At 40.5% G+C, this 25,310-nt stretch overlaps 2 protein-coding genes across 3 annotated transcripts; both read right to left on the bottom strand.

The window, feature by feature from the left end:
- Positions 1-5,681: 5,681 nt before the first annotated feature.
- On the bottom strand, positions 5,682-17,904 carry LOC136564497 (histamine H3 receptor-like). Of its 2 annotated transcripts, none has more exons than XM_066562494.1 (4): positions 16,539-17,904; positions 12,324-12,612; positions 9,551-9,717; positions 5,682-7,744 (listed from the first exon to the last, which is right to left on the bottom strand). In XM_066562494.1, exons 1-4 carry the CDS (start codon positions 16,599-16,601, stop codon positions 6,959-6,961), a joined length of 1,305 nt encoding a protein of 434 aa, XP_066418591.1. In that variant the 5' UTR covers positions 16,602-17,904; the 3' UTR covers positions 5,682-6,958. The 2 variants fall into 2 exon arrangements, with proteins under 2 accessions (XP_066418591.1, XP_066418600.1); XM_066562503.1 differs by having other exon boundaries at positions 12,324-12,667; positions 16,539-16,620.
- LOC136564507 (histamine H3 receptor-like) lies at positions 15,167-24,450 on the bottom strand. The gene is made up of 3 exons (XM_066562516.1): positions 23,968-24,450; positions 21,316-21,482; positions 15,167-18,732 (listed from the first exon to the last, which is right to left on the bottom strand). Exons 1-3 carry the CDS (start codon positions 24,212-24,214, stop codon positions 17,938-17,940), a joined length of 1,209 nt encoding a protein of 402 aa, XP_066418613.1. The 5' UTR covers positions 24,215-24,450; the 3' UTR covers positions 15,167-17,937.
- Positions 24,451-25,310: the final 860 nt, after the last annotated feature.

The following is a 25,310-nucleotide window of genomic DNA, read 5'->3' as shown; positions in this document are numbered from 1 at the left end:
CCACTGTGAGTAAGATAATACCCTCTCCACAACCTGGCCAGAAACCTGTAACATTTTCAGCAGCACAAAAGTTCAGCTCACAGTTTTCACTCTCTGCAAAGCCAACATGTCAAAAATGAGGGGAAAAAAGCCCATTTTTTAAATGGGCAATCTAGTAAACTACACCCATGTTACTAGCATCCTTTTTAAGGATCTAGCAAATTTGGAGGGAAAAAGAAAAAAAAAACTCTATTTAAACTCTCAGAGCTTTTCCAGCCCAGAAATGGATATAACATAGCACTGAATTGCACTTGTCCCTCTGCTGGTTCCCTTTCTCATTAGAAATACATCCAAAGAAATCTGTTACAGCTCTCTATGGTAATTGATTCACTCAAACACTTTATAACATCTGAAAAACTATGTGAAATGAGACATCCAAATATGGCCCAAGGTCTTTACCAAAACCAGAGTTGTATTTTGTCTGTTTGCTGTCTTAGTAGGCAACTACTGCTCCTCACATCCCCATTTGGTTCAAATTTCCTACTTGTGCAGATATGCCATCCCACCAAGGAGCAACAAAAACTCTGACTTCACAAGAAATAACTTGCACAAAAGCCAGGGCCTAAGCTCTGAGCATAGGAAGAATCTTGGAAAGATATGAAATCACCACTTTGCTTCAATTTTGGCATAAGCTGTTCTTTCTTCAGTCTCTTATATGCCCAGATTCAAGCAGCAAGGAAGACATAAATCTGAATGCTAGATGAGAAAAATATTTTAAAAAATAATACTGCCATTCCTTATCATGAAAAAACTTACAAGCATTTACATACAGGTTCTTAAAACAGTCTAATTCCAGTACCTCCAGCATGGTAAAGAGGAGGAATACAACACCAGCTGCAAGGCTGTAAGAGGGGCTGAGTCAGAGGCCAGTGCAATTTGCTCTCATTATACCTGATGTATATTAATGAAAAAATTATATTGTGACATTAAATAGTGTGAACAACCCAGCAACAGAGCACAGAGAGAAACAGTGCATCAGTATGATACCACAAAAGTCAGGTGGTGAGTTAACCTGAGATGGCATTAGTAGAACAAGCTGAAAACTGATCGATGTATATACACCAGAAATTATTACAGAAATAGAATACAAATAATATAAACTTCAGAGGCTATATCCATTAACTTCCTTGGCTTTATTCCAGAAACTAATTTGGCTTATGTCCTGTAAAGAAGGCATTTGCACTGACATACTGTCTTTGTCTATACCTGAGGATTGACTCTGCTTACAGTCATTTTTCAAAAGCAGCAGAACCAGCTGAATGTAAATGTCCCAGCAGGTAACTCCACAAATTTCAACAGTTACAAACAGTTTCCTGTGTACAAAAGGTTCAAGACAGAGTTCAAATTGCTCAGATCTGTAGAATGTCAGGGAAAGCATTAGAACCAAGGTCTGTCTTACTGGGGAAGTTTTCCATCCTCAAAAACTCTGCTGAGCTGATCCCCTTGAAGTTGTCCACTGTACAGATCCAGCAAAAGCCTTCCCCTTGTTCTTGTTTGTCACAACTTGGCTTTCTTGGTAAGTCCCCAATGACTTTAGCAAAGCTAAAACTCTGATCCATAGGAAATGGCTGAGAAACATAACCAAGTATTCATATCCAAAGCTGCAGCTTCATTGGTAGTTGAAGATAACCCAAAAGTAAGCTGCTGACAAAGGGCAGCAAAAAGGGTATGAGAGATGGACTTTAGCATCAACCCACGAGTAGAATAGCTTAAATAGCTTAACAAGAAAAAAACCTTCATATGTCAGAAGAGAGGGGACTTTTTTTCTGACAAGCCAATGCTGAGGACCCGCTCTCAGCTCACTGTGACTCTCCCTCCTTTTCCATGGGTGACATAAGGCTGTGATTCAAATTCTGAGCACAGGATGATTTCTATGCAGAGCAACTTAGAAAGAAGTTCTGTGCTGACTTATGATTATCTGTGTGACTAAAGTCTTCCTTTCTTTGCCAAGGTGATAAGCCCTTCCCCTAATCTTTCCTGCAGCAGAGTAAATATTAGATGTAATACAGCAGATCTGGTGGCAGTTTTAGCAGAAAGGTGCTAGCAGAAAGGTGTCATATCATGTAGGATTGTGCACATAAATGGCACCTTTTGAAAAACCCACGGATTTACAAGGTTTAAAGAAACCGTGTAGCACCAGTGACACCTGCAGGAACATGCTGGTTGGAACAGCAACAGGAAAAAAATGCCGAAATGAGGCTTCTCTGAGAAGCTATTGTAAGGATGTACCCACAGTGCCTGCCTTCCAGGCATACGAAAGCCTACTCGGGAATATTTAAGATAAAAATTTTGGGCAGAGTTGTTTAGCAAGGAGAGAAAGTAAACTAACAAGTATACACACAAGCGAAGATCAGAGCACTGTGCCAACATTTAAAGGCAAGAAAATTTGATCCAGCTTGAAGTATAGTAGCTAGATCACCAAAAAAAGGGGCTAGAAGGGGAAAGTCTTCAGAGAACAATACCTATTGATTACCAGTGACATATTAAAATCTGCTTTTTCTACTTCCCTGTTTGCACAGTAAAAAAATGAATTTCACCTCATTACATGATGCTGTTCCACTTTTGCCCCACAAAAATCCAGCCACTCCACTTTATGCCAGTTTACTCTATTTACACTAGGAAAGCTGCTTCTAATGCACTTCATTAACACCGCTGCTAAAACATTGTGTTTAAAATAGATGCCTGCAAGTTGAAAACAAAATCAAAGGAAAAAAGGAAAGGAAAAAATCCTGTTCTGGATTAATTTTTTGTGTTTCTTGGCTTAAAATCTCTTTTATGTTTTGTGAAAAATCTGTGTCAATATGACTGGGGAACTGTTGAGCAAGGCACAGAGAAATATGTGTCAGCAGATCTATCGATACTACACAGTATGGAGGAACATGAACTACCTGTTGCAAAATGGGAAATCTGGTAATACAGGAAATACAAAAAATGTGGTGAGTCTGCAAGGAAAAGGAATGCAGCACTGAATGATACAAGTGAAGGGAAGATTGATATAATGATAAAATATTAGGATAGCACTGGTAAAAATAAAAAAAAAGGTAAAGAGTTGGATCTGGAATTTTTTGGAGGGAAGAAGGCAAGAGATCCTTTGCAGGCAGAACTGAGAACTCCTAAGGAGTCCTTGATCAGATTAGATATGACCCACTGGTGTGGTTTCTTTCTGAGAGATGAGTGATAAGACACACTATGCTGCTGTGGATGGCTTCAGTTCCCCAGGTATGGCCGGGGCAGAACATGGCAAAACACAAGGTGACAAGCTGGGTCCAAGGCCAATCTCAGCAGTCGAGTTAAGACTTCAAAAAATGCGGAAGGCAGTGCTCAGAACAGCCTAAAAGCATTCATGTATCTCAGGAGAGGACCAGCCCAGTTTAATGATGCTCTTAGGCCCAAGGCTGATGTAAGGAGTGGAGGTCCAGGGGAGGTCACGCCATGGCAGTTAAGTCCTATTGGGTGCCCACAAGGCCCTCACACAGAGTAAGACTTAATTGCTCTTGACTTAGCTTTCTCAGCAACAGGTGCTGCATGACTTCTTTTTGTCAGAGCCCAAATAAGATTTTTTTCATGAAGGACTAAGGTGATGTTCATGAATGAAACTAAAAAGGCACCTCTCCAAGGTCCAGACAAATTCCTCCTAAAAAGCATGGCACTGTATTTTACCCAACTTTTGATTTTGGTCTTAGGTGCACATCTGAATTTTGGGTTGTTTTATGGTTTTATCAGTCCAAGGGAGGAGTGAAATCTGCATCTGACAGTGGTATCAGATTTTCCCTCTAACCATCAGCCTTACTGATGCCTTTCATCTGCATGGGTCCCAGCCAGGGCTTGCAGGACCTGCACTGACCATGGGCTCAGAGCAGGCATAGGAAGAACCTCATGCCATCAGCATGAAAGCATCCCTTAGGTCAGTAATGCAGATTACTTGTGCAATTCCCACAAGGACTCACTGTCCACAAGAGTCTTCTTTGTCTAAACCCTTCCCCTGGCAATTCCAAGTGTTTACACAGCCTGGATGAAAGGCAAGGGGTACAAGGTACAGAGATCTTGTGAGACCCCACCTGGAGTTCAGTATCCAGCTCTGGGGTCCCCGACATAAGAAGGATATTGACCTGTTGAAGTAGGTCCAGAGGAGGGATACAAAGATGATCAGAGGACTGGAACACGTTTCCTATGAAGACAGGCCGAGTGAGTTGGGGTTGTTCAGCCTGGAGAAGGTTGTTCAGCTCCAGAGAGACCATGAAACAGACTACCAGTACCTAAAGGGGGCTACAAGAGAGCTGGAGACAGACTTTTTATAAGGGCATGTGGTGATAGGACAAGAAACAATGGCTTTAAACTGAAAGAGGGCAGGTTTAGGTTAGATATTTGGAATAAATTCAGGGGTGGTGAGGCACTGACATGGGTTGTCCGGAGAAGTTGTGGATGCCCCATCCCATCCCTGGGAGTGTTCAAGGCCAGGTTGGATGGGGCTTTGAGCAACCCAGTCTAGTGGAAGTTGTCCCTACCCATGTACAGATGATCTTAAAGGTCCCTTCCAACCCAAACCATAGCATCAATGCTATGATTGTGGGCCTTTCTCTGCTGGAAATAATATCTCCATCAGAAGAATAAAGAGACTAATCTAGCCCCTCACCTAAACAAAGTCCATTTTGCTCTCCCACCAGCTTCTTTCTGACTACTCTATCCTACTAACAGTAGCTCAGGAAAAGTGAGGGAGACAAGACCAACTAGATTCACAACTTATTTCCCAGTACAGTTGCAAAAGCTGACAAAAGTAAGCCAGAGGTAATACTGGTATGTCTGCCCACACCTCTAAAACCAAGTTTGCACCTAGAAGCACAGTCCTGTTGGAGTGTTTATTCTGACAACTTCTAACATGTCAACTCAGCCCAGATGGAGGCAGAATCAGGTGTTTCACTGCCCCTCAGAGCACCTAAGCCTGTCCTCCATATCTTGTATCAACTAACCTTAATTTGCCTTTCCTTGGCTTTGCAGAGGGCCCTGCTGCAGCATTCATAGGGCTTTGGTCAGTTTATAAATAAATCTCTGTTGATGCCAGCACTCAGCTCTTGTAGCCTGTACCAAAGAGCTGTGGCAGAGACCAGGCTGGTGCAAGAAGAAAGCAAAAGATGTGAGCAAGGAAGAGGAAGAACAGAAAAAAACGTAACACATCATAGATATAAGATTATGTGTTCTTATCTACATATGGAAATAGCTAAATTTCAAAAATATCTTTTTGATAAGCTAACCAGAATGAAATCTTTAAGTCTGTATTGCTGACACAGTCAAAAAGTATGTCTTGTAAACTTTAAGGAGGATTTGCTCTAAAAGCTGACACAGAAGGATCTGTTTGCATGTGCTCAATGCTACTGACTTTACAAGTTGTATTTTAAAAGAATGACAAAATCTTTGCAGGTGCAGGACTGATACATGCTGCACTTAAAGAAAACAGGTGGGTGTAGTGGCTCTTGTGTTTTGTGTTCTGACATGCTTTGGAGATGCACAAATGCTGACTTCTAGCAGTAATTACAAGCCCAACTCACTGGCCAAAATCTTAAAACAAATGCAAAAAGCTGCTCTTCAAAGTTGTTTGTATTGAATATTAGAGTTCTCCTCTCATATTTGAGAGACATTACTTTTTACATTGCTGAATACATGTTTAATTTGTATAAGTAGAAGAGTATAAATTATCATATAGCATAACAAAACATATAATGGTGATTAAATAGTAGTTCAGCCTAGAAGAACATTCAGAAAGCTGTTAAGTAAAATATACTAATATACTATATGAATATACACCAAAAAAAACCCAGAAGATAAAATGGACACCAAATACCTCTCACATTTCTTTAGTTTTCATTATTCCATTTATTTCCTAGACTTATACTTACTGACCATGTGATGAAAAGAAATTATTTACATTTTAAAGTTACACCTGTTTATTTATTAAGGAAGTTAATACCTGGTAATTCCAGAGCCATGCAAGTAAATAGTCCTTAACAGTATGGAAAGTGTGTATTGAAAGAAGATCACCTCCAAGCTGTCTCAGCTCTCACCACACATACTACAGGCAGCATCCAGGCCAGCCATTTTCCTGACTCATGCAGAAAAACAAACACAGCCTTACATAGTGTGTAAGAAATATACCATTTATCACAGCCTCCAGCTGGAGGCTTGTAACAGAAACAGAATTGGATTTTTCCCCCCAAGGAGTAAGAACAAACACTTCTCTTTCTATGATCTCTCAAAACTATGTCTGAAGAAGGCTGGTTTCTTGCAGAATAGTTGGACATCCACATAAATGCTTTACACACCTGAATTCTCTACTGCTTGCATCTGAACAAAGATAGTGAGCAATGCCCTTCTGCAGAGAACACATATATCCAGGTTTTTGAAAGTAGCTCCTATTTGCTTCTGATGGCCAAAAACCTTTAGTGAAAGGAATTAATCCTGCTATGTGCCTGGCAACAAAAATCATAACTTCATTGGGTGTTTCATATAGACAAAAATCAGGTTCTGAATGCAAATTGTTCAAAATAAATAGAACAGAGAAGATAGTAACTTTAGAACACTATTGACCCTAAGAGTAATATACAACTTTATTGTGTTTTTTACTTTATTATCACCTGTGAACACAAATATAAGAGGTACTGCAATTGAAGATAACATTTTCAGCAATCAAAATTAAGATAATGTGGATAGACTACTTGGGAAAGTCAGACAGAGACAATAGCCTTTAACTGACCAATTCAAATAGCTGGGAAAAGTACCCAAACCTTGGCCATGCACATTTGTCTGCAGGAGGACATTTCACAGAAGGCTTATTTAAATTCTCCAACTAGTTTAATCTCCTGGAAAAGACAAAATCTAATTTCAAACAGTGGCTATCTACATCCTTCATCCAGCTCCTCTTGGACCTCTAAAAAGAACCTGATCTCAATGTTGCAAACTTTTTGGGACATAGTATTTTCAGAAAAGACATTCGAAATTTAACATGACAGAGAGGATAAAGAAATGGGTTCAATGAAGAATTGATCCACAAAAGCCAAAAGGTTGCTTCATACAGGAAGTTATGGACACAAGTTCCCTGGCAGGGCCCACGGATAATCATTAATAAAGAGTATGGGGCCCAGCAAATGGCAAACACACAGACAATTATGGCGAGAGATTTCGCTATTTTCTTGTCCCATTGCAGTTTTGATCTGGTCTTTGCACAGAAAGAAACAGAAAAGTCATTTCCTGGGGTTACAAAATTGTCTGTGGATGGAGATGAGCAGTCAGTTCCCAAAGACTCTTTCTTTGATCTCATGGAAGAAGAAACACTGTCCTCTGCTTCTGATGAAGGAGATGATGCCCCTGGCCTTGGCAAGCCACAGAACCTCCAGGACAGGCTGCTGCTCCTGGGAGGCTCACAGTCCTGCACGCTGCCGCGCCGCTGCCGCCGCTGGATGTTGTGGAAGATGTGCACGTTGAAGTAGGTCACCAGGAGCAGGGGCACAAAGAACTCCAGGGTGGATGCACACAGGAGGAAGTACCAGTTGTGGAAGAACTCGGCGTAGCACTGATCCACCGGCACCACGCTGTGTCCGGCCACGTGCTCCCAAAACAGGATGGCTGGGCAGTACAGGAGGAAGGCAAGTAGCCAGATGGCCACCATCTTGATGGCAGGGTTGGATGTTATTCCCTGCTGGGCTCTGTAAGATACCTGTGAGGGAAAAAAAACATTAAAAGTTCAGACTTGTTGAGACCCATTTTGGGACTAAGAGAAGCAGCCAGAGACGAACTCAAGAGGTGCTTGGTAACACAGAGATGTGGCTCTGCGGATCAGCTGAAGCTCACTCAAGCACGTTCATTTCATTGATGCTGACAGAGCTTAGGGTTGTCTCTCTACAAGTTAATGTCACTGTAATATTAGGGTCCTGACACTGCTAATGTCAGGGTCCGGGTCCAGGGGTTGAAACATGGTCATCCATCAGTGCCTAGTAATTTGGTATGCCTTGTTTGAGACACTTATGGTCTGAAGTGCCAGAGGAATTAGCACTTTATAGCTGTTGGGGAGCATGAATCCCACTCACTGGAAACTGCACTACTTTTTACAGCATTTTACAAACAAATAACAGTATGTATCATGGTGCTCAACAAAAAAGGTGGCACATAGATCTATACCTATAAGAAAATTACTTGCTAGAAAATTCATAAGGATGAAGGAATAGATACCACACCTGCACCACAGCCCTTAGCTGATGAAACTAAAAAAATCACCCATTTTCTTCCTTCTACATCCACTCCAGAGCCAGTACATATTTTCCACTATATGTTGCAGAACATATAGATACAATGTGGCTCACATCCTGATTCATCCCTTTCACAGGAGGAATGTGTAATTCTGCAAGCTTAAACATCCAATTGATAACAAAAGTTTGAGTTACTGTCACTAGAACTATCATACAAATGTCCATAGGTCATAATTGCATTTGTAGAGGTGCTGTGAATTTTGCAATTCGTAAATGCTGTGTCTTTGGCTTTCCAGCATAAAGTTTCTTACACACCAAAAACTTTGGTGTTTGATTTCCAAGATTTTTTCCTTAAATAAATAAAATAAAAAATAAGATAAAATAAAATAAAATAAAATAAAATAAAATAAAATAAAATAAAATAAAATAAAATAAAATAAAATAAAATAAAAGAAGGCAGTTACATGAAGTTAAATTAATTACCACAAATAAGACTGAAATTCTATTGCATGAAGTTTTGTTGACAGTCTCATACACAGAAAAGAGCTGGAACCTTTAGTTCTCTGTGACATTCCCTGCCACCTGAGCTAACAGTGCCTGGTGAGAAATGCTAGCCTCCACCCCTGGCATGGCCCAAGACATAAAGCTCACACCAGGTATGCAGGATTCTCTGCAGAAAGCAGAGACAGAATGTGTCTGAGGTTTGGGATTCTTCTCCAGACACAAAGAGGAGTTTATTGCTGCATATCTAGAGGCAGTGATTGCAGTCTGCCCTTTTTTCCACTTTCTGCCTGTTTGCTCTTGCTCCTGGTCTTATCCAGAATCAGTTTTGACCACATCTCAGGTCTAGACACCCTCCCCAGTGTCCTTTATTTTACTGCCCTAGCTCCACTATATTTAACTTTCATGCCTGATTTTAGGTCCAAACCCAAATCCAGTTTGCTCTGAATTTCCTCTTTCCCTGCCCTGTTTTTACCAGTCAGCTTCCTTACCCTTTTTACTCCCTAGACTACTTTTCCTCAGGCAGTAACATGACAGCAGCTTGCAACAGAAATTGTTAGAAAACTCCTGGTTGACTGGCTCTGCAATGAAGCATGCCCAATGTAGAACATTCACCCCATCTGGCTACAAAATATCTAATAATCACCACATGCCAGTATATTTTTGAGGGGTATTATCTTCATTAAATTTGGGCTTATACTCATCAGCATGGCAAGAGTTGGTGAACATAACCATCCAAGGAAAAAAATCAGAGAAACTCTAAACAGGTTACTTACAGCTTTAGTAACTGACAGGAAACGGTCATAGCTGATAAGAACAATGTTAAACACTGAAGCTGTGCAGAGGAGATAGTCCATGACCAGCCAGAGCTTGCAGATGCCTCTTCCCAAGTGCCATTTCCCTGTCAGGCTGTAAGGGATGTAGAGGGGCATGCAGAACACACCTGCAGACAGCAACCACAAAAACACCATGAGGTTCATAGGGATTGCAAACTCCTGGAAGAAGAGAGACACACTGTTTTGGTATCTGGGTTAAAAAAATCAACAAATCTATTAAGGTGAGTATGTAATTTATATACATAAGTTCTTAAATTCTCATTAAATCTGATGGTGACTTTCTATGACTTAGATCTTAGTGTGATTTATGTATGCTGATTGCTGAGAATAAACTGAAAGCAATTCAGCAAAGAAGGATTTACTGAGAAAGAAAATCCAAGTTTAACCAACTTAGACTCTAAAGGTATAAAATTAGTGCTGCAGCATATATGCACTGTGGTTGCATTCTGATAGGTAACCTCATCATTTTGTTTCCTCTATTCTTTCATCTGTATTAGAATTTTCCCTCAAACACATCTGCAGGTGTTGCCAATGGCAGTTATTCCTGCAAAATTGGTTAGCATTTGTAAACTGAAGACAACATATTGGGCAGTCTGTGTGGTGTTCTACCAGAGATAGAGCAGACACAGCAGAAGTATGAACCTCTCATTTTTAAGAATCTCATGCTTCTTCTCTACTTGAGAATAACTCCAGAACTATTTTGGTTTGTTAAATTTGTGTTTTGTCCAAAAGACTTTCCAGTGAAGTACTTCATTAAGAAAATCATGTTTGTGTTTTATTTTTAATCAAGCAACTTCTTCATTTAACACTAACAGTATTTCAAAAGTGTGGTACAATAGCTGATTCTATGTTCCTGAAAATGCTGATCTACCAGAGACAAATAGAAAATTATATATTGCATCAAGATCCATTTAAAACTCTCCAGAATACTCCTTTCTTGACAAGTCCATCAAGATCTTAGAAGTTACTAAACATATCCAGGGTGATGTGGTCTACTGACAATAAAACTCTGGGCAATGAGCTGCTGGACTGTTATCAACAGGGAAATGCTCACAGCACTTTCAATACTGATGGCTTATTTTAACATATTCCTTAAATACAAGCAGCATCACTGTGGTACTAAATGCTCATTTTTCATGGTTGCTGATAACAGCTAATGTTCTCATGAACTTCAATTGGATCGATGTTTGGCACCATGTCAAAAAGTAATGACTGCTTCTAGCTATACATATAAATATAGAGGCAAACCCCAGGTTTTAAGCATTGATATTTGAAGCTCTTCTTACTTTTACTAATTGGTGGATGTAAAAGACATGAGTCACATCTCCATAAATATTCCAGACTTTTAATAAATTTAAAAAAAAACAACCAACCCCACCACAATTTCAGAAAATAAAGCACTTCCTGCCAATATCAGAGACAAAATCTTAGATTTACAATCTGTATAGGCCAATCTAATACTGATGGCAATCATTTCCTCTTGGCTGATTTAAGAATGCATGAGGCACCAGCCTCAAAGAACAGATGCTGAAGGTAGATATTTAACTCTTTTTACTGAACTATGAGATATGAGGAGAAACAGACTTTTGCAGAAGACCTGAGCAATGAAATAGCAGCTCCAGCAAATTGTCTGCCTTAGCAGGAAAGCAAAGGCTTCATCATATGCATCATTTTCTGCTCCATGGGGCAAGTCCCAGAATAAGGCAACACATGTTATAAATGGTATAAATGAAGGAAAACCTTAAAGGCTAAACTAATACACTTCCCCTACACAGCACTGACAAAGGAACAGCATTTTGTGGGGATGGTATTGTCAGAAGTGCAGTATGTCTGCGGCCACAATTTCCTTTCTCACAGTTCAGTGCATACTGGTCTCTGTGACTATCCTGAAGAAAAAGCCTTTGTGTGCAGAAGTACCTCCTCGCCAGCCTCAAGTCAAGACATTTTCTGGCACATCTGCCACAGAACTATGGTTTTTCAGGATTTCTCTGCCACATGGGCTGTTTCCCTGGCTTCAGCCATGGAGGAGTGCCTGCAAAAGGCATTCACTCCACCGTCACCTCACTTGGCATCACCAGCCAGGACTGGATCTATGGCAGCTCCAGCAACAAACTCTCCTGGAGTTCTGCAGTGACGCTATGGGAAGAGGGGACCAATTAGGAATATAGATGAGGGATGCCAGCAGGGTGTCAAACTAGTATCAAACAACCCATCAGATCAATAGCCTGTGTTAGGCTGAAGCCAGTAAAAAGTCCCGGTGATAAAGTGTCTTGCTGTAGTGTAATAACATTCATAAACCATTTGTACTATGCAGAGAAACAATTAATTTACCTGGATGTATCACACACAGCTGTCAAATATGTGTCAGCTGTTCTGAAGTGTGTGATGAACACCTTATATTTGGAAAGACAATGGTAAATCATAAACTGCAGCAAACAACCTCTTCAAGAAGTATTCACATATAATAGTCACTCCTTTTTTTTTGAAGCAACATCAAAAGTATTTGTATGAAAAATAATGCATTTCTCATTATAACATATTTTGAGACATATTGGCTATTAAAACACTTCATGCAGCTTCCACCATTCCCCATCCTTCCCCAGACACAGCTGGGAAATAGTTCTCTCAGAAGAAAACACAGAAAACAAACACCAGTGCTTCTCCTAAGAGTCCTACAGCACAATTGGCACATGGCTCCACAGCTCTCACTTACCCACTGCAAAGTCAGAAACAGCAAGATTCAGAAAGAAATAGTTACTCCGATGCCTGAGGTTCCTGTCCATAATGAAAGCAAGGATCACCAGCATGTTGCCAAGGATGGTCAGCAGACACAGCAACACCATGAGGAAAGCCAGCAGCACCAACACACCCAGGGAGAACTCGGAGCTCGGCGACTGGCTGGCCCAAGTCTCGTTACGCGTCTCAGCCGCGTGCGGAATTTCGGCGGTGCTGTTGTGCATGGTGGATGTCCAGGTCAGGTCAGTCTGGGAAGGAAGTTGTGTCTGCCAAAGTTATCCAAAAGGTTGAGACAAGTCTATTAACAGACTGGGCTTAATACTGAAACATAAAAAGAAAATATTCACAATATCAAAAAAATGGAACACAAGAACTCAAGACCCGGGCTCTCTGACATTTCTTGATTTGAATGCACCTACTGGCCTTAGAAAAGACACCTCACAATTAGTTTCTTTCCTGGACATGGAACAACTCTTCTCACAGTCAAGCAGTTTGCATACGTGCAATGTGTGAGTGGTTTTGCGCATCAAATTGTGCTGAAGCCATATCTCATTTTCACCTCCACAGTGGTGAACAGGATTAAAATTATTACAATTGTATTTCCCTTACAGTGAAATGTAGACACTTTTGCACTTGCTGCTATACCACTTTTTAAATTTTACAGTTAATAAAAGAGATATATTTCTTAGTGTTGCTGCTTAAAGAGCATTTGTAATACAGGTCCATACAGCAGAAGTATCACCAATACCTCTTCAGCTCACCCTAACCAGAAGTTCTGGGCAGAACAAACCAAATACTTGGACTTTGGAGGTCTTTATGGTGTGGCACACCTAATCCTGCGCCTTCCAAGTAATCCTAGATATGCTCTAACTCCATGAAGTACCAAGCCTTTAGCCCTTTTCAGGTGTGAGAAAAGACACCCCCTCCTCATCACAACTCCATGGTGGCAGTGCACAGAATTTGGTAGGCCATGACTGTGGCTGATGCTCACTGACTCTATAGCACCATAGCACACTGAGTGACCAGCATTTCAAGCTGCAGCCATAATGCCAGGTACTTGGGAAGATACAGGGCAAGAAACAAGGAAAGAGAGGGTGGGCAAAATGTGGGGAGGAAAGATGCAGTGCTCTGCTACTATATAGAGGAACAAAAGGAATTTTGTTGTAAAGAGTCATTAAAGCAAAAAGTGTAGCATGACAGAAAAAAAAGAGACCTCACGAATGGCAAAATGTGGCAACGAGACACAGCTGCCTCAGGTGTGTGTGCATAGCTGCAGCCTGGGAAGCAAAGGGGAAGTACTAGATCTTCCTGTGCAGTCACCAAGCCACACTTGACATGGGTGACATTATGGTGAGAGCACATTGCAGAGCTCAGGGTAAGGGAGGTGATGAAGCCTTCTTTAAGCAATTCAAGGAAGCTTCTGATCACAAAACCTGCTTCTTATTTAGGACTTTAGCATTTATGGCATCTGCTGGAAGTGCAACACATCAGGTGCTAGCAGAACAAGGTTCCTGGAGGCTGTCAGGGGGAACTTTCAGACACAAGTCCTGCATGAGCTAATGGGGGTGATGCACAGCTGAAACACCTGCTCAGTGGTAAAGAGGAGCTGTGTGGGGATGTGCTGTCAGTGCCAGACTCAGACGAAGTGATGATGAGGTAGTGGAACCCAAGATCCTAAAGGGGATGAGGAAGGAGAGCAGCAGTGCTGACCATGGGCTCCAGGTGAGCAGATTTAGGAAAGTGTTAGTGGGAATCCCATGGGAGCAGATCCAAAAGTCAAGGAGCTCAAGGAAGCTGCAGGCCTCTAAGGACAGCAACCTCCATGCATAAGAATAGTCTATCCCTGGTCTCAAGAAAACAAGCAGATGTATTATGACAGTGGCTAACCCTGGAGACTACAATGTGAAAAGGCAACACAAAAGAGTTTGAAGGAGGGACAGAACACAAAGGAGATATTTAGAAATGTTGTCTGGCCACATGAGAATGATGTTAGGAAAACAAAATCTTGCCTATAGTTGATGTTTGTAAAGGACATCAAGGACAACATGAAGAACTTCAGCCACCCCATTAACAGCAAAATGGTGAATAATAAAAATATTGGTAGCTTGCTGGGTGGGACCAGTAATCCAGTGACAGCAGGTGCAGATAAGGCTGAGGTACCCAGTGCTTCCTTAGCTCCATTCCTCACTAACTAGGTCTCCCTTTCCTCCAAGCTTAGTGAATGAGTTCAAGGATGAGAACTGTCATGAGCAGGTAAGAATAAAGCAGGATTACTTGAGGGGACTTGACCCATAAAAGTCCATGGAACTATCCACTGTGCTATCAAGAGAACCAGATACCACCTTTGCAAGGCCACTTTCTGTCCTCTCAGAATGGTCTTGGAGATAAAGGGAGATTCCCAACAACTGAAGAAAGGCAAATGTTGCAATGATTTTCAAATGCTGCCACAAGGACAAAAGGTCAGATTGTCTTTAGTCCTTGGGAAAATAATGGAGTGAGTCCCCTTGAAAGGTATTTCTGAGGACCTGGGGAAGGAGATGGTGACTGGGAACAGTCAGCATGGACTTATCAAGGGTAAATCATGCCTGAGCAACTTGGTTGTCTTCTTTGATAAAATTACTGGACTAGTGGACAAGGGGAATGTAATCATTTGCTTTTGTAACTAGGAAATAAATCAAATGTTGAAGTTTTAATCATAGCTCTGTGTGACACTCAGGGGGAAATCTATGCGGTATTTCTTTTGGAAAATAAAGGACATGGACATTAGGAGAACCATTAGGGTTCAATGTTTGTTTCAGAAATAAAAAAAAGATAACACAATTTCTTTCAACATGTACTTTTATTTATTGAGTGTTTTTTTTCTTTTAAATCTGAGAGGGTCAGATTAGAAAAAAACTGGTGTGGTTTGAGTTGAAGCCCACAAAGTTGAAGCTCATATAAGCTACTGTCACCATGTATTTAGAAGGCCTACTGAACATCTGCAAAGACAGAAGAAAATTCAAGGACATGACATAGTGAAATGGATGAGTGACTGGTTAGAGAGATTTCGGTTAGAAAACCCTTTGTCAAGAAACATCCACTTGAATGGGGGCATAAGAACAAATGCTGAATAAGTATCTTACCATAACCCTGAAAAATATCTGATTTGTGATTTACAAAGGAGAATATTTATGATGCCACCCTGACCAAGACAGGGTGTGCACAGCAACCCAGTGCTTGACTTACCCTGGAAGCACGAAGCAAAATTTTCAACAACAAATTCATCTAATACAAAGGAGTGTTGAGAGAAAACAGTTTGAACACTGTGTGTGTAAAACAGACTCTAAAAAACACTGATCTCTAGTAGCTTCACCATGCTATGTTGTTTCAAGTTCACTGCAGATTGTGCTGCCTGGCAAATTCCCTGACTAACTAGTTTTCCAGCATTGCAAAACGTGGATTATCTAGTTTATCTAGTCAATAATTTGGTAGGTTATTTTTCCAAAATGAACCATACATTCTTTAAGCACAAAATGCAAACTGAATTTTTATATTAAAAGCATAGGGATAGAAAGCAGACAACCCAAATACATTTCTATCTTGGGCCCATCTTCAGTTTGTCTATTTAACAGATGTTTAGTACACCAGCTCTTCTATAAATGTTTTAACTCTGTGTGTGTTTAGATTGTTTTAAGCATCACAGAAAAACAAACCCCACAAAATCTATGCCAGCACCACAGCTCATGACAGTAAAAACAGCTGTGCTGAATCAATGACCTCCTCCTGAAGCTGCACCTCTCTTAGCCATCAGGCTCACAATCCATAACATGATCCACATGAGGCAAGGAAGCATAGCAAGAATGAATGGTGAAAGATAATCTTCCAGCAGTGTGAAAACTGGCAAGAGAAGTCTTCAGTTCCAGACCTCTGAACAGAAAGACATTCTAGCTCTTCAAAGCCATCAACTTTTGTGCTATAATTAGGCTGCTTCCATGCATTTGAATTGTGTTTGAAAAGGAGTACTTTGTTATGGCAACACTCCTACAGCCAATTTCAAATTAGATCAAAAACTGTTTAAATTCACTACTGCTCTTCATTGTTCTGTGCATCAGATTTCTCTTTCCATATTTCATACATTATTATATTTATAAACAAAGAGGAATAAAATTACACAAAAGGAGAGAAAAAAATGTAGCCAGTGACTCTCACTTACCCATCCATGAAAGCCTTCTGGGGAGTTGCAACACTCAACACATGGTAAGAAAGTTTGGCACATGGAATGGGGTGTAATCAAGCTCCATTGCTTCCTCCAAGACCTCTATTCACTCCTTTCAGCACTGGACATTTGTTTGTTAAGAACTGCTTAAGATATCTCTGTATCAGCTTCCAGACCTCTGTAAACTTCATTCTCAAGCAGTGAATATGGCCCTTGCTCCCTAATTGAAAAAATCAAGTTTGATATTTGTTCTGTGGCAGAGAAAATCCATATAATGTCACAGTAACAGGACACAAAGCACTGATCTAGTATAAAAATCACTCTGTCAGATCAAATTTGTTCCAGACATTTTGATGGAATATCTTTGCACTTGCAAAGCTTTATACTCTAGAGGCTATTGTCTATTTTTGCACAGACAGCCAAAATCATAAATCCAGTATGAACTTAGCATTGCTTACTCTGCTAATTCAACAGGAATGTGAACACGTGCCCAAGCCTGGCCTATCTTTCAGGTAATCACATAGTGCACAGATCTGGCACTAAATGTCATTTAAGATGACCAAAGGGGCAGCCACTGTCAGGTGAAAAAACAGTATGGGTGACAAGACATGGGTGACAAGACTAACAGCCATTTGTGTCTGACACTTTTGATAACCAGTCTCAAAATTCTCATAGCATGGAAAATTTCATTCTCTGAAAATCATTCAGAATTACTAACTTACATGTACTTTGTCCTGCAATGCCAGGTATGAGCTACATTAAAACTTGAAAAGGACAGATATGGCAGGTTAGGCAATCCATTCACTTGTGTATTGTTCACTGTAGGGATTATAACAAGGAGAGGGCACTCTCTTGTCTTCATAATAGTTTATGAAATGAAAATATACTGCTTCTGTGAGTATTTTTACAATCTTTTAAAAATGTAGTAGTATTGCTTCTTCACTGATAGCTTTATATTCATAAATAGAACATAAATTTTAATTCAACACATACATGAGCAGGTATCTCCCTCCAGTGACTCTCTATGGAGACAGGAAGAGCAGAGCTCTTTCACAGTGCCAGCTCTATGTATTAAACAAAGGAAAGAAAAAAGAAAAGAGAAAGAAAAAAATATACCTCACACTCACAAACCAAGAGGACATCCAGCGAAGCTTATTATTCTTTTCAATGCACTAGAGGATAATTAATCTAGGACCATACCAGTAAAACCAAAAATGAGATCCTGAAAATTAGCAATATCAGGGCAACTACATAACTCTGCTGCACTCTTAAACAATGTCAAAGAAAACATTTAGTAAACAAATGTTTTCTTTCTCTATTAATGCCAACGATACATATGAAAAGGTATCACTCAATAACAGAGGAGCCTTATCTGTAAGACATTCCTTTTACCCCTCTAAATAGAAGGCGTGTTACCAGATCTCAATGCTGCAAACTTTTTGGGACATAATATCTTCAGAAAAGCCATTCGAAACCTCATATGACAGAGAGGATAAAGAAATGGGTTCAAAGAGGAATTGATCCACAAAAGCCAAAAGGTTGCTTCATAGAGGGACTTATGGATGCACTTTCCTTGGCAGGCCCCATGGATAATCATTAATAAAGAGTATGGGGCCCAGCAAATGGCAAACACACAGACAATTATGGCAAGAGACTTCGCTATTTTCTTGTCCTGTTGCAGTTTTGATCCAGATCTTGAACAGAAAGAAGCAGAAAAGTTCCTTTTGAGAGCCGTAGAACTGGTTTCTGTTCGAGATGGACCATTAGCCACCGCTACTGGTCTCCATGACCTCGTTAGTGATGAAACACTGTCCTCTGCTTCTGATGAAGGAGATGATGCCCCTGGCCTTGGCAAGCCACAGAACCTCCAGGACAGGCTGCTGCTCCTGGGAGGCTCACAGTCCTGCACGCTGCCGCGCCGCTGCCGCCGCTGGATGTTGTGGAAGATGTGCACGTTGAAGTAGGTCACCAGGAGCAGGGGCACAAAGAACTCCAGGGTGGATGCACACAGGAGGAAGTACCAGTTGTGGAAGAACTCGGCGTAGCACTGATCCACCGGCACCACGCTGTGTCCGGCCACGTGCTCCCAAAACAGGATGGCTGGGCAGTACAGGAGGAAGGCAAGTAGCCAGATGGCCACCATCTTGATGGCAGGGTTGGATGTTATTCCCTGCTGGGCTCTGTAAGATACCTGTGAGGGGAAAAGGACATGTCACATATTCAGACAACATTTTGGGAGAAATTATCTCAAAAAAACATGCGTAATCAAGCCAAAAATAGTATTTGTTCTGTATTTCCCCAGATACCTAGAATGTCCTCACTATGTAAGGTTCTGAAAAACTGCTAGTCTTGTTCTCCTTACGTTGCAGCCCTGTGATTTATTTTAATACTGGACATAGGAGAGGAGCAGAAATTATGATGGCTAAATTTTCATTTGGCTTCCAGGTATGAAAGGACATAGCTTGTTTCCACCAAGAGTAAAGCAGCAATAAGGAATTGGTAAGAAATTGGTTTATGATTCATCAGCCCAGTCTCAGCAGAGAGTGAAAGCAGCTGTGGGAGTTCCTACATGCCCAGCAAAAGAAGAAGCCTTCTATATTAGACAGGTTGCCATGTGAGACTGCAAACACCAGACAATATAATTTCTCATACTGTTTCCTCTTGCCATAGCAGAAAAATCCCAGATATATACTATAACACCCCCAGACTTATTGAATCACTCTATTTTAATGTTAGCCTTACCTTGTAAACAGTTCATTCCACTACTGAATATCTTGATGCTTTTATGTCTACCCAGACAGCACATTAAGAATTAAAATAAAATCATCCAGGGTTAGGAAATACAAGAGCTAAGCCCACCCTGTAATAGCTCATTCATACTCTTGGTCCCCTCCATCTTTCATACCATAAGAAGATAAGTTAATGAAGAGCTGGATAATTTTATTTCCTCTATACTGTTCAACATTTGGCATCTCAGGCTTTCCTCAGAACTGCCGCCTTTCTCATCAGCCTCCTATACTGTTCATTAGAAAAGCATCTGCATGATACACAAGTAATAATGAATGGCACCCTCACAGCCACACAGCACACAAAGGGCATTGTCCCTATTTCACCAGCAAGTATCAGAGCAGTAGCTCAGGGTTACACACATTGGTTTGGATTCTCTGTTTTAAATATGTGTAGCCTGAAGATTCAGACTCCTCTATATCTTAAAGCATCGTATTAACTCCATGCACAGCTCCAGGTCTGCAGTAATGAATTTGCCACTCTGTGCAAGACAAGCAGCTCAATTTAGAGGCAGAAAACAGGAAGCTGGGCACAGCTTCACAAATTATTAAGTCTGGAGTGACTGGAACCTGACCACAGGCTAGCTTTGCAGCAGAGGCAGAGGTAGCTCCCAAGTCTATGAGGAAGCATGGTGTCTTTTCTTTGCCTAACAGCCCTGTTACACGTTCCTAGAGTCACTCCATCCTAATGCCCTAAAGAAGAAAACCGGAATGTGATCATATAAATGAAGACCATCAGCAATGGCACAAGAACGTGGATCTCAACTAGGTTACAGAGGCCCTTTTAATTTACATTATTCTTATTCTGAGCTCTGCAGCTTCGTTAATGTCTTAAATACAGGGATTCTTATACTTTTCAGCTTAAAAAAACCCAAAAAGCCAAAAACCAAAACCAACAAACTAGCAAAAACCAACTGTAAAAAACCACACCACTAGGGAAGAAGAGAAAGTGATTAGGTATTGCATCAGCATCTCCCAAATGAGAACCTCCCAGTCTAATATGAAACATGTCATTGAAGCAAGCAGGCTCATCAGCCAGGAGAAGAGAAGGCTTTGGGGTGACCTGACTGCAGCCTTCCAGGATCTGAAGGGCAAGCAGAGATAGGACAAGGGGCAATGGCTTTAAACCAAAAGAGAGTAGGTACAAGATATTAGAAAGAAATTCTTTACTGTGAGGATGGTGAGGCACTGGAACAGGCTGACCAGAGACATTGTAGATGCCCCATCCCTGAAAGAGTTCAAGGCCAGGCTGGATGGAGCTCTGAGCAACCTGGTCTAGTGGAAGGTGTCCTTGCCCATGGCAGGGAGTTGGAACCAGATAATCTTTAAGGTCTCTTCCAAACCATTCTCAGATTCTATGACCAAGCACCAAGCAGAGCTTAGAAATGGTGAATGATAATATTTCTTACTTGATTCCTTGGATATCTTCTGAAACAAAAGAATAACAACGTTCAAGAAACATCTCTTACCTCTCCACATATTTTGATTCATTCTTCTTTTTGCTTCAAGGGATCAGTTTCCACTCAACTGCTCATTGTCAGCATATGTCAATCACCCCCTGCAGTAATTCAGATCCCCTCTGATCTTCACTCAGTCCATCTCATTGTCTCTCCAAATGCTCTTCTTACAAAATCTATCCAAGCCTAAGCACATCCTTGACTCAACCTAGTTTTCATCACCACCAACTCTTCTAATGGCCAAAGCCCAAGTTCTCCACATGCCTGCTGTCTCTTTCCCACCTGAACCTTCCCATCTCCTGCGTAGCGTAATTAAATAACTTCTAGTGCAGGTGGCACAAAGGTAACATTGAAATCATAGCAAGGCAATGTCCTAAGTCCTAATGCAACATTGAAGCACCGTCATTTTTATATTAAAAAATGGTACCAATAACAAAGCACCATTTAGCTCAAAGTTCCAACTGTGAAACGATCTGAGTTTTATAGAAATCCCAACATATATAAAGCAATAAATAGAAATGCTAGCCTTACAGCTTTTGTAACTGACAGGAAACGGTCATAGCTGATAAGGACGATGTTAAACACTGATGCTGTGCAGAGGAGATAGTCCATGACCAGCCAGAGCTTGCACAGGCTCCTTCCCAAGTGCCATGTCCCTGTCAGGGCGTAAGGGATGTACAACGGCATACAGAACACACCTGTGAAAAGACACCAAATGCACTGCATGAGAGCAGAGAAGTATCTGATAAAAGATTGATCAATACTGGCTGGAATTGCCACATAGATGGCTTTGTATTACCCTGCAACCAAAGAACCTTTACTACAAACTAGGTACTAGTCACATTCTTATAATTAATACCCCTCTGAAAGGTGTATCATGTTTATTATGTATCATTTTTACCTCTCCAACTAACACCACCTGCTAAAAGAAGGAGCAGCTGACTACTCTCCCTGCTGAAGTAAACATTCTTCTGTGCTATCTGCTGAAATTCAAACAAACAAAAACATCTTTCCCCCAATGAAATCCACTGTTTTCTATAACAAATTGCCATGTTTCTATCCTCTTAGAGGCATAGGTGTCAAAAAATGTTTCAGAAGTTAACTTCTTACAGAAATACGAGTTTTGGACTAATTTTAAAAACTATATGATCAAAAGGCTGACAAGAACAGCATAGTTAATTAAATGCACCCAGCCTAACCTTTCGCCTCATCTTAAATCTTGATAATAACCACTTTTCAGGGGTGAGCTGATAGGATATTATCTATGGGAACTCAACAGACTGTGGGAACACATGAGTGACCAACCCACACCCACTGCTACCTAAATTTAGGCTGCTAAATCCAAATGTTGTGAAAGTGCCAATATGACCTCATTTTTAATGGATTTTGAGGTGATCATCCTACACAGAATCACAACACAGCCTTGGGAGGCTGAAGAAGAACTAACAGTGCAGTCAACTGGGATGCAGAAATGCAGTGAACAGCATCAAGGCTGCAACAAAATGGAATCACTGCATTTACAGTGCAATTAGCATCACATCTTTTGAGTAAAACATTATAGATTTTAACATTCACATCAGGAAAAAAAATTTGGTTTGAACTTTAGATTTACTACTTAATAGTGTGTACTCCTGTAACAGAGTATCTTGAGAGTTTCCATTTCCATAAAAATCTTCCTGTTGTTCTCCTTGTACTAAGAATCAAGAGATCTCTATTCAAACCCAGCTAGAGGACTGAAGCACAGAGACAAGGAAAAAATTGCTGAATGTCAAAAGCAGCTAGATTAGATATGTTAAAAGAATAAGCAAATGATTCTGCAAGCTTTTAGCAATTTAGATCAAGTAAGTAAGGATAATTTAGGCATACCCCAAATCTAAATTATATAGCTACAAAAATACAAATCAGTTTGACTCTAAAGTCAAACTAAGACAAAGGCATACCTTTTAACAAAATTTATAATTAAAAACTAGACATTCAGGTAAACATTAATATCACAAAACAAAAAATTATGGAAAGTAGGTAATGCCAAGTAAGTTGTATTTTCTTCTTTGGCAGAGAAGTTATTTACTTTGTAGTTCTCAGCTAGAGCTGGTGTTTGTTCAGTATGATGCCAGATGGTGAATCAGACGACAGAATGCCAGTTTGTCCACTGGTTTTCTGCTCACTGCTCTGTTTTTTGACAGTGCACTGTAACTGGAGAGCAGGCAGCAAGAGCTCTGTAGCACGGCAAGGGAGAAATAAGTTGGAAGAAGACATCAAGCATATGCAGGGAGGTATCAAAACATTCTGCAAGGAGATATGGACATCACAAGGATAGGACTATAAGAAGCTGTGCCCCTGACAGAACTTCTGGCACTGGCAAAAAAGTTTTTAGAAAAAGTTTCTTCTCCTCTTTCACTATACTTCTTAAAAGTGTACTTAAAAATTTTTTTTGTGATAAGTCAGAATACAGATTTCATTAAACAGCCAAAACTATTTAAAACCATCATTCTACACACACAATAATTTAACCAAGGCTTTTTGCAAAAACACCCAACAATTCACAGAATATTGCAATAGTTCAGTCTCCAACTAAACATCACACTACTGTTTTAATTGTACTTTTTCTCAGTACAAGTTTCAAAACTAAATGTGTCCCTATGTATAAATATACATGTAGCGTCAAACTTCTTAGAAATTGCTTTATTTGTAATTTTTTATTTGCCTATACAAACACATATTCCTAAGTTATTACTCTACATAGAGCATGTACAGCAAAATGCTTAAAAATAGCATTCATCGCTATTTAGTCACAAACGTTAGGCGATGATCTGTATTGTGTGATAGCAGACTGAAAGAGAAGATATTGATCATGTATGCAAGAGCTGCCAGACAATATAGGCTGTATTTGATCAGACTATCTAAATTTCAGCCAAAACTCTTCACAAACAGCTCCCATTCTTTGTTATCCATGCATTCCCATAGTAGTATTTTATCCTGAAACGCTAAACAAAGCATCCTTTATTTTCTAAAAAATAATAGCCTGCTAAAACACTTCATGCAGCTTCCACCATTCCCCATCCTTCCCCCAGACTCAGCTGGGAAATAGTTCTCTCAGAAGAAAACACATAGAAAACAAACACCAGTGCTTCTCCTAAGAGTCCTACAGCACAATTGGCACATGGCTCCACAGCTCTCACTTACCCACTGCAAAGTCAGAAACAGCAAGATTCAGAAAGAAATAGTTACTCCGATGCCTGAGGTTCCTGTCCATAATGAAAGCAAGGATCACCAGCATGTTGCCAAGGATGGTCAGCAGACACAGCAACACCATGAGGAAAGCCAGCAGCACCAACACACCCAGGGAGAACTCGGAGCTCGGCGACTGGATGAGCCAAGTCTCGTTACGCGTCTCAGCCGCGTGCGGAATTTCGGCGGTGCTGTTGTGCATGGTGGATGTCCAGGTCAGGTCAGTCTGGGAAGGAAGTTGTGTCTGCCAAAGTTATCCAAAAGGGTGAGATTCATAAGGAGTTAAAATAGGATGGATCAAAAATCCAATAAGCACCCAAAAAAATTTTTCTCAGGAGGGGAAAAAATAAAAAGCTTTTGATACTGGATAAATATAGTTTTCCTAAGGTTCTCTTAAAGCAGAACTCCAGCAGAGTTCTTGTTAAGAAATATACTGCTTTTTCATGCTCGTATTTTAAAATGCAAGTTCTTCTTTAAGCAACATGATCCTTATCTATGGAGGTCAGGAGGGCTGATTTGAGGTTCCCCTCTTGCTTCCCTCCCTCCCTTCCTGATGTGTTTTGCTTGCTAGCATTATATACGACTTTTTCTAATTTTTTTTCTCCAACCTGTGTACATATCATAATGAGAATTTAAACTACTTTTAAATTTCATCCTTGTTTATCTGACATCGTTGCAATTCAGCAAGCCGTTGGTCCCTCCCTATTTATACATTGATACTTTTTGCTGAGGAAAGGCATGGTCGACTTCCTTGTTGCTGTTCTCCTTTTTGTGCACTCTGCGGCTGAAAACTGATACGATGTAAATAAGTATACATACAGTGGCTTACCAGAGCAGTTACCTGTAATGATCCAATCCTCAGGGATAAGTTCAAAACTCTCACTGAAATCAGTTTCAAAACTCTTAGCAGCAGCTTCAGCAACACATCACCGGCTGCTGTTTCCCCAGAACCCAGGAACTAAATACAGACTCCCTGAATGAGAATGAGAGTTTGGCAATTAACTTTAACAGGATGAAGCTTTTCTTTCCACACTGCTGGGAAAAACCATGTGCCTTCCACAAATTCTTATATTTTGTATGAGTAATGACGCCACTTGCAGAGAGCTGTAAGTATTCTACAGTTGTAAAAATCTGATCATTTTTATCATGGGTTCTAAAAACACTTTGCTGTCTAATTTAAAATGCTTAAATTTGAAAAACGTTGGCTGTCATGTCTTTGCTCGGTTGTGGGATCAAATTCATTAGCATTTGCAAGGGCTTTTACTGAATGTTTGAATGTCAGTAGTACAAAAATGCAA

This window comes from Molothrus aeneus, chromosome 1 (genome assembly GCF_037042795.1).
Source record: "Molothrus aeneus isolate 106 chromosome 1, BPBGC_Maene_1.0, whole genome shotgun sequence".
NCBI classification, from domain to species: Eukaryota; Metazoa; Chordata; class Aves; order Passeriformes; family Icteridae; genus Molothrus; species Molothrus aeneus.
This window is presented reverse-complemented; position numbering and strand designations above follow the sequence as displayed.

Excerpts from the sequence above, each read along its gene's own strand:
- LOC136564497 (XM_066562494.1), bottom strand. The coding sequence starts at position 16,601 with ATGTGCCAAACTTTCTTACCATGTGTTGAGTGTTGCAACTCCCCAGAA. Across the intron at positions 12,613-16,538 it reads CAGAAGGCTTTCATGGATGG|ACACAACTTCCTTCCCAGAC; the intron begins GTAAGTGAGAGT and ends TAACTTTGGCAG. Across the intron at positions 9,718-12,323 it reads TGTTTCTGACTTTGCAGTGG|GTGTGTTCTGCATGCCCCTC; the intron begins GTAAGTGAGAGC and ends TGCTGTCTGCAG.
- LOC136564507 (XM_066562516.1), bottom strand. The coding sequence starts at position 24,214 with ATGCACAACAGCACCGCCGAAATTCCGCACGCGGCTGAGACGCGTAAC. Across the intron at positions 21,483-23,967 it reads TGTTTCTGACTTTGCAGTGG|GTGTGTTCTGTATGCCGTTG; the intron begins GTAAGTGAGAGC and ends GTCTTTTCACAG. Across the intron at positions 18,733-21,315 it reads TCCTGTCAGTTACAAAAGCT|GTATCTTACAGAGCCCAGCA; the intron begins GTAAGGCTAGCA and ends TTCCCCTCACAG.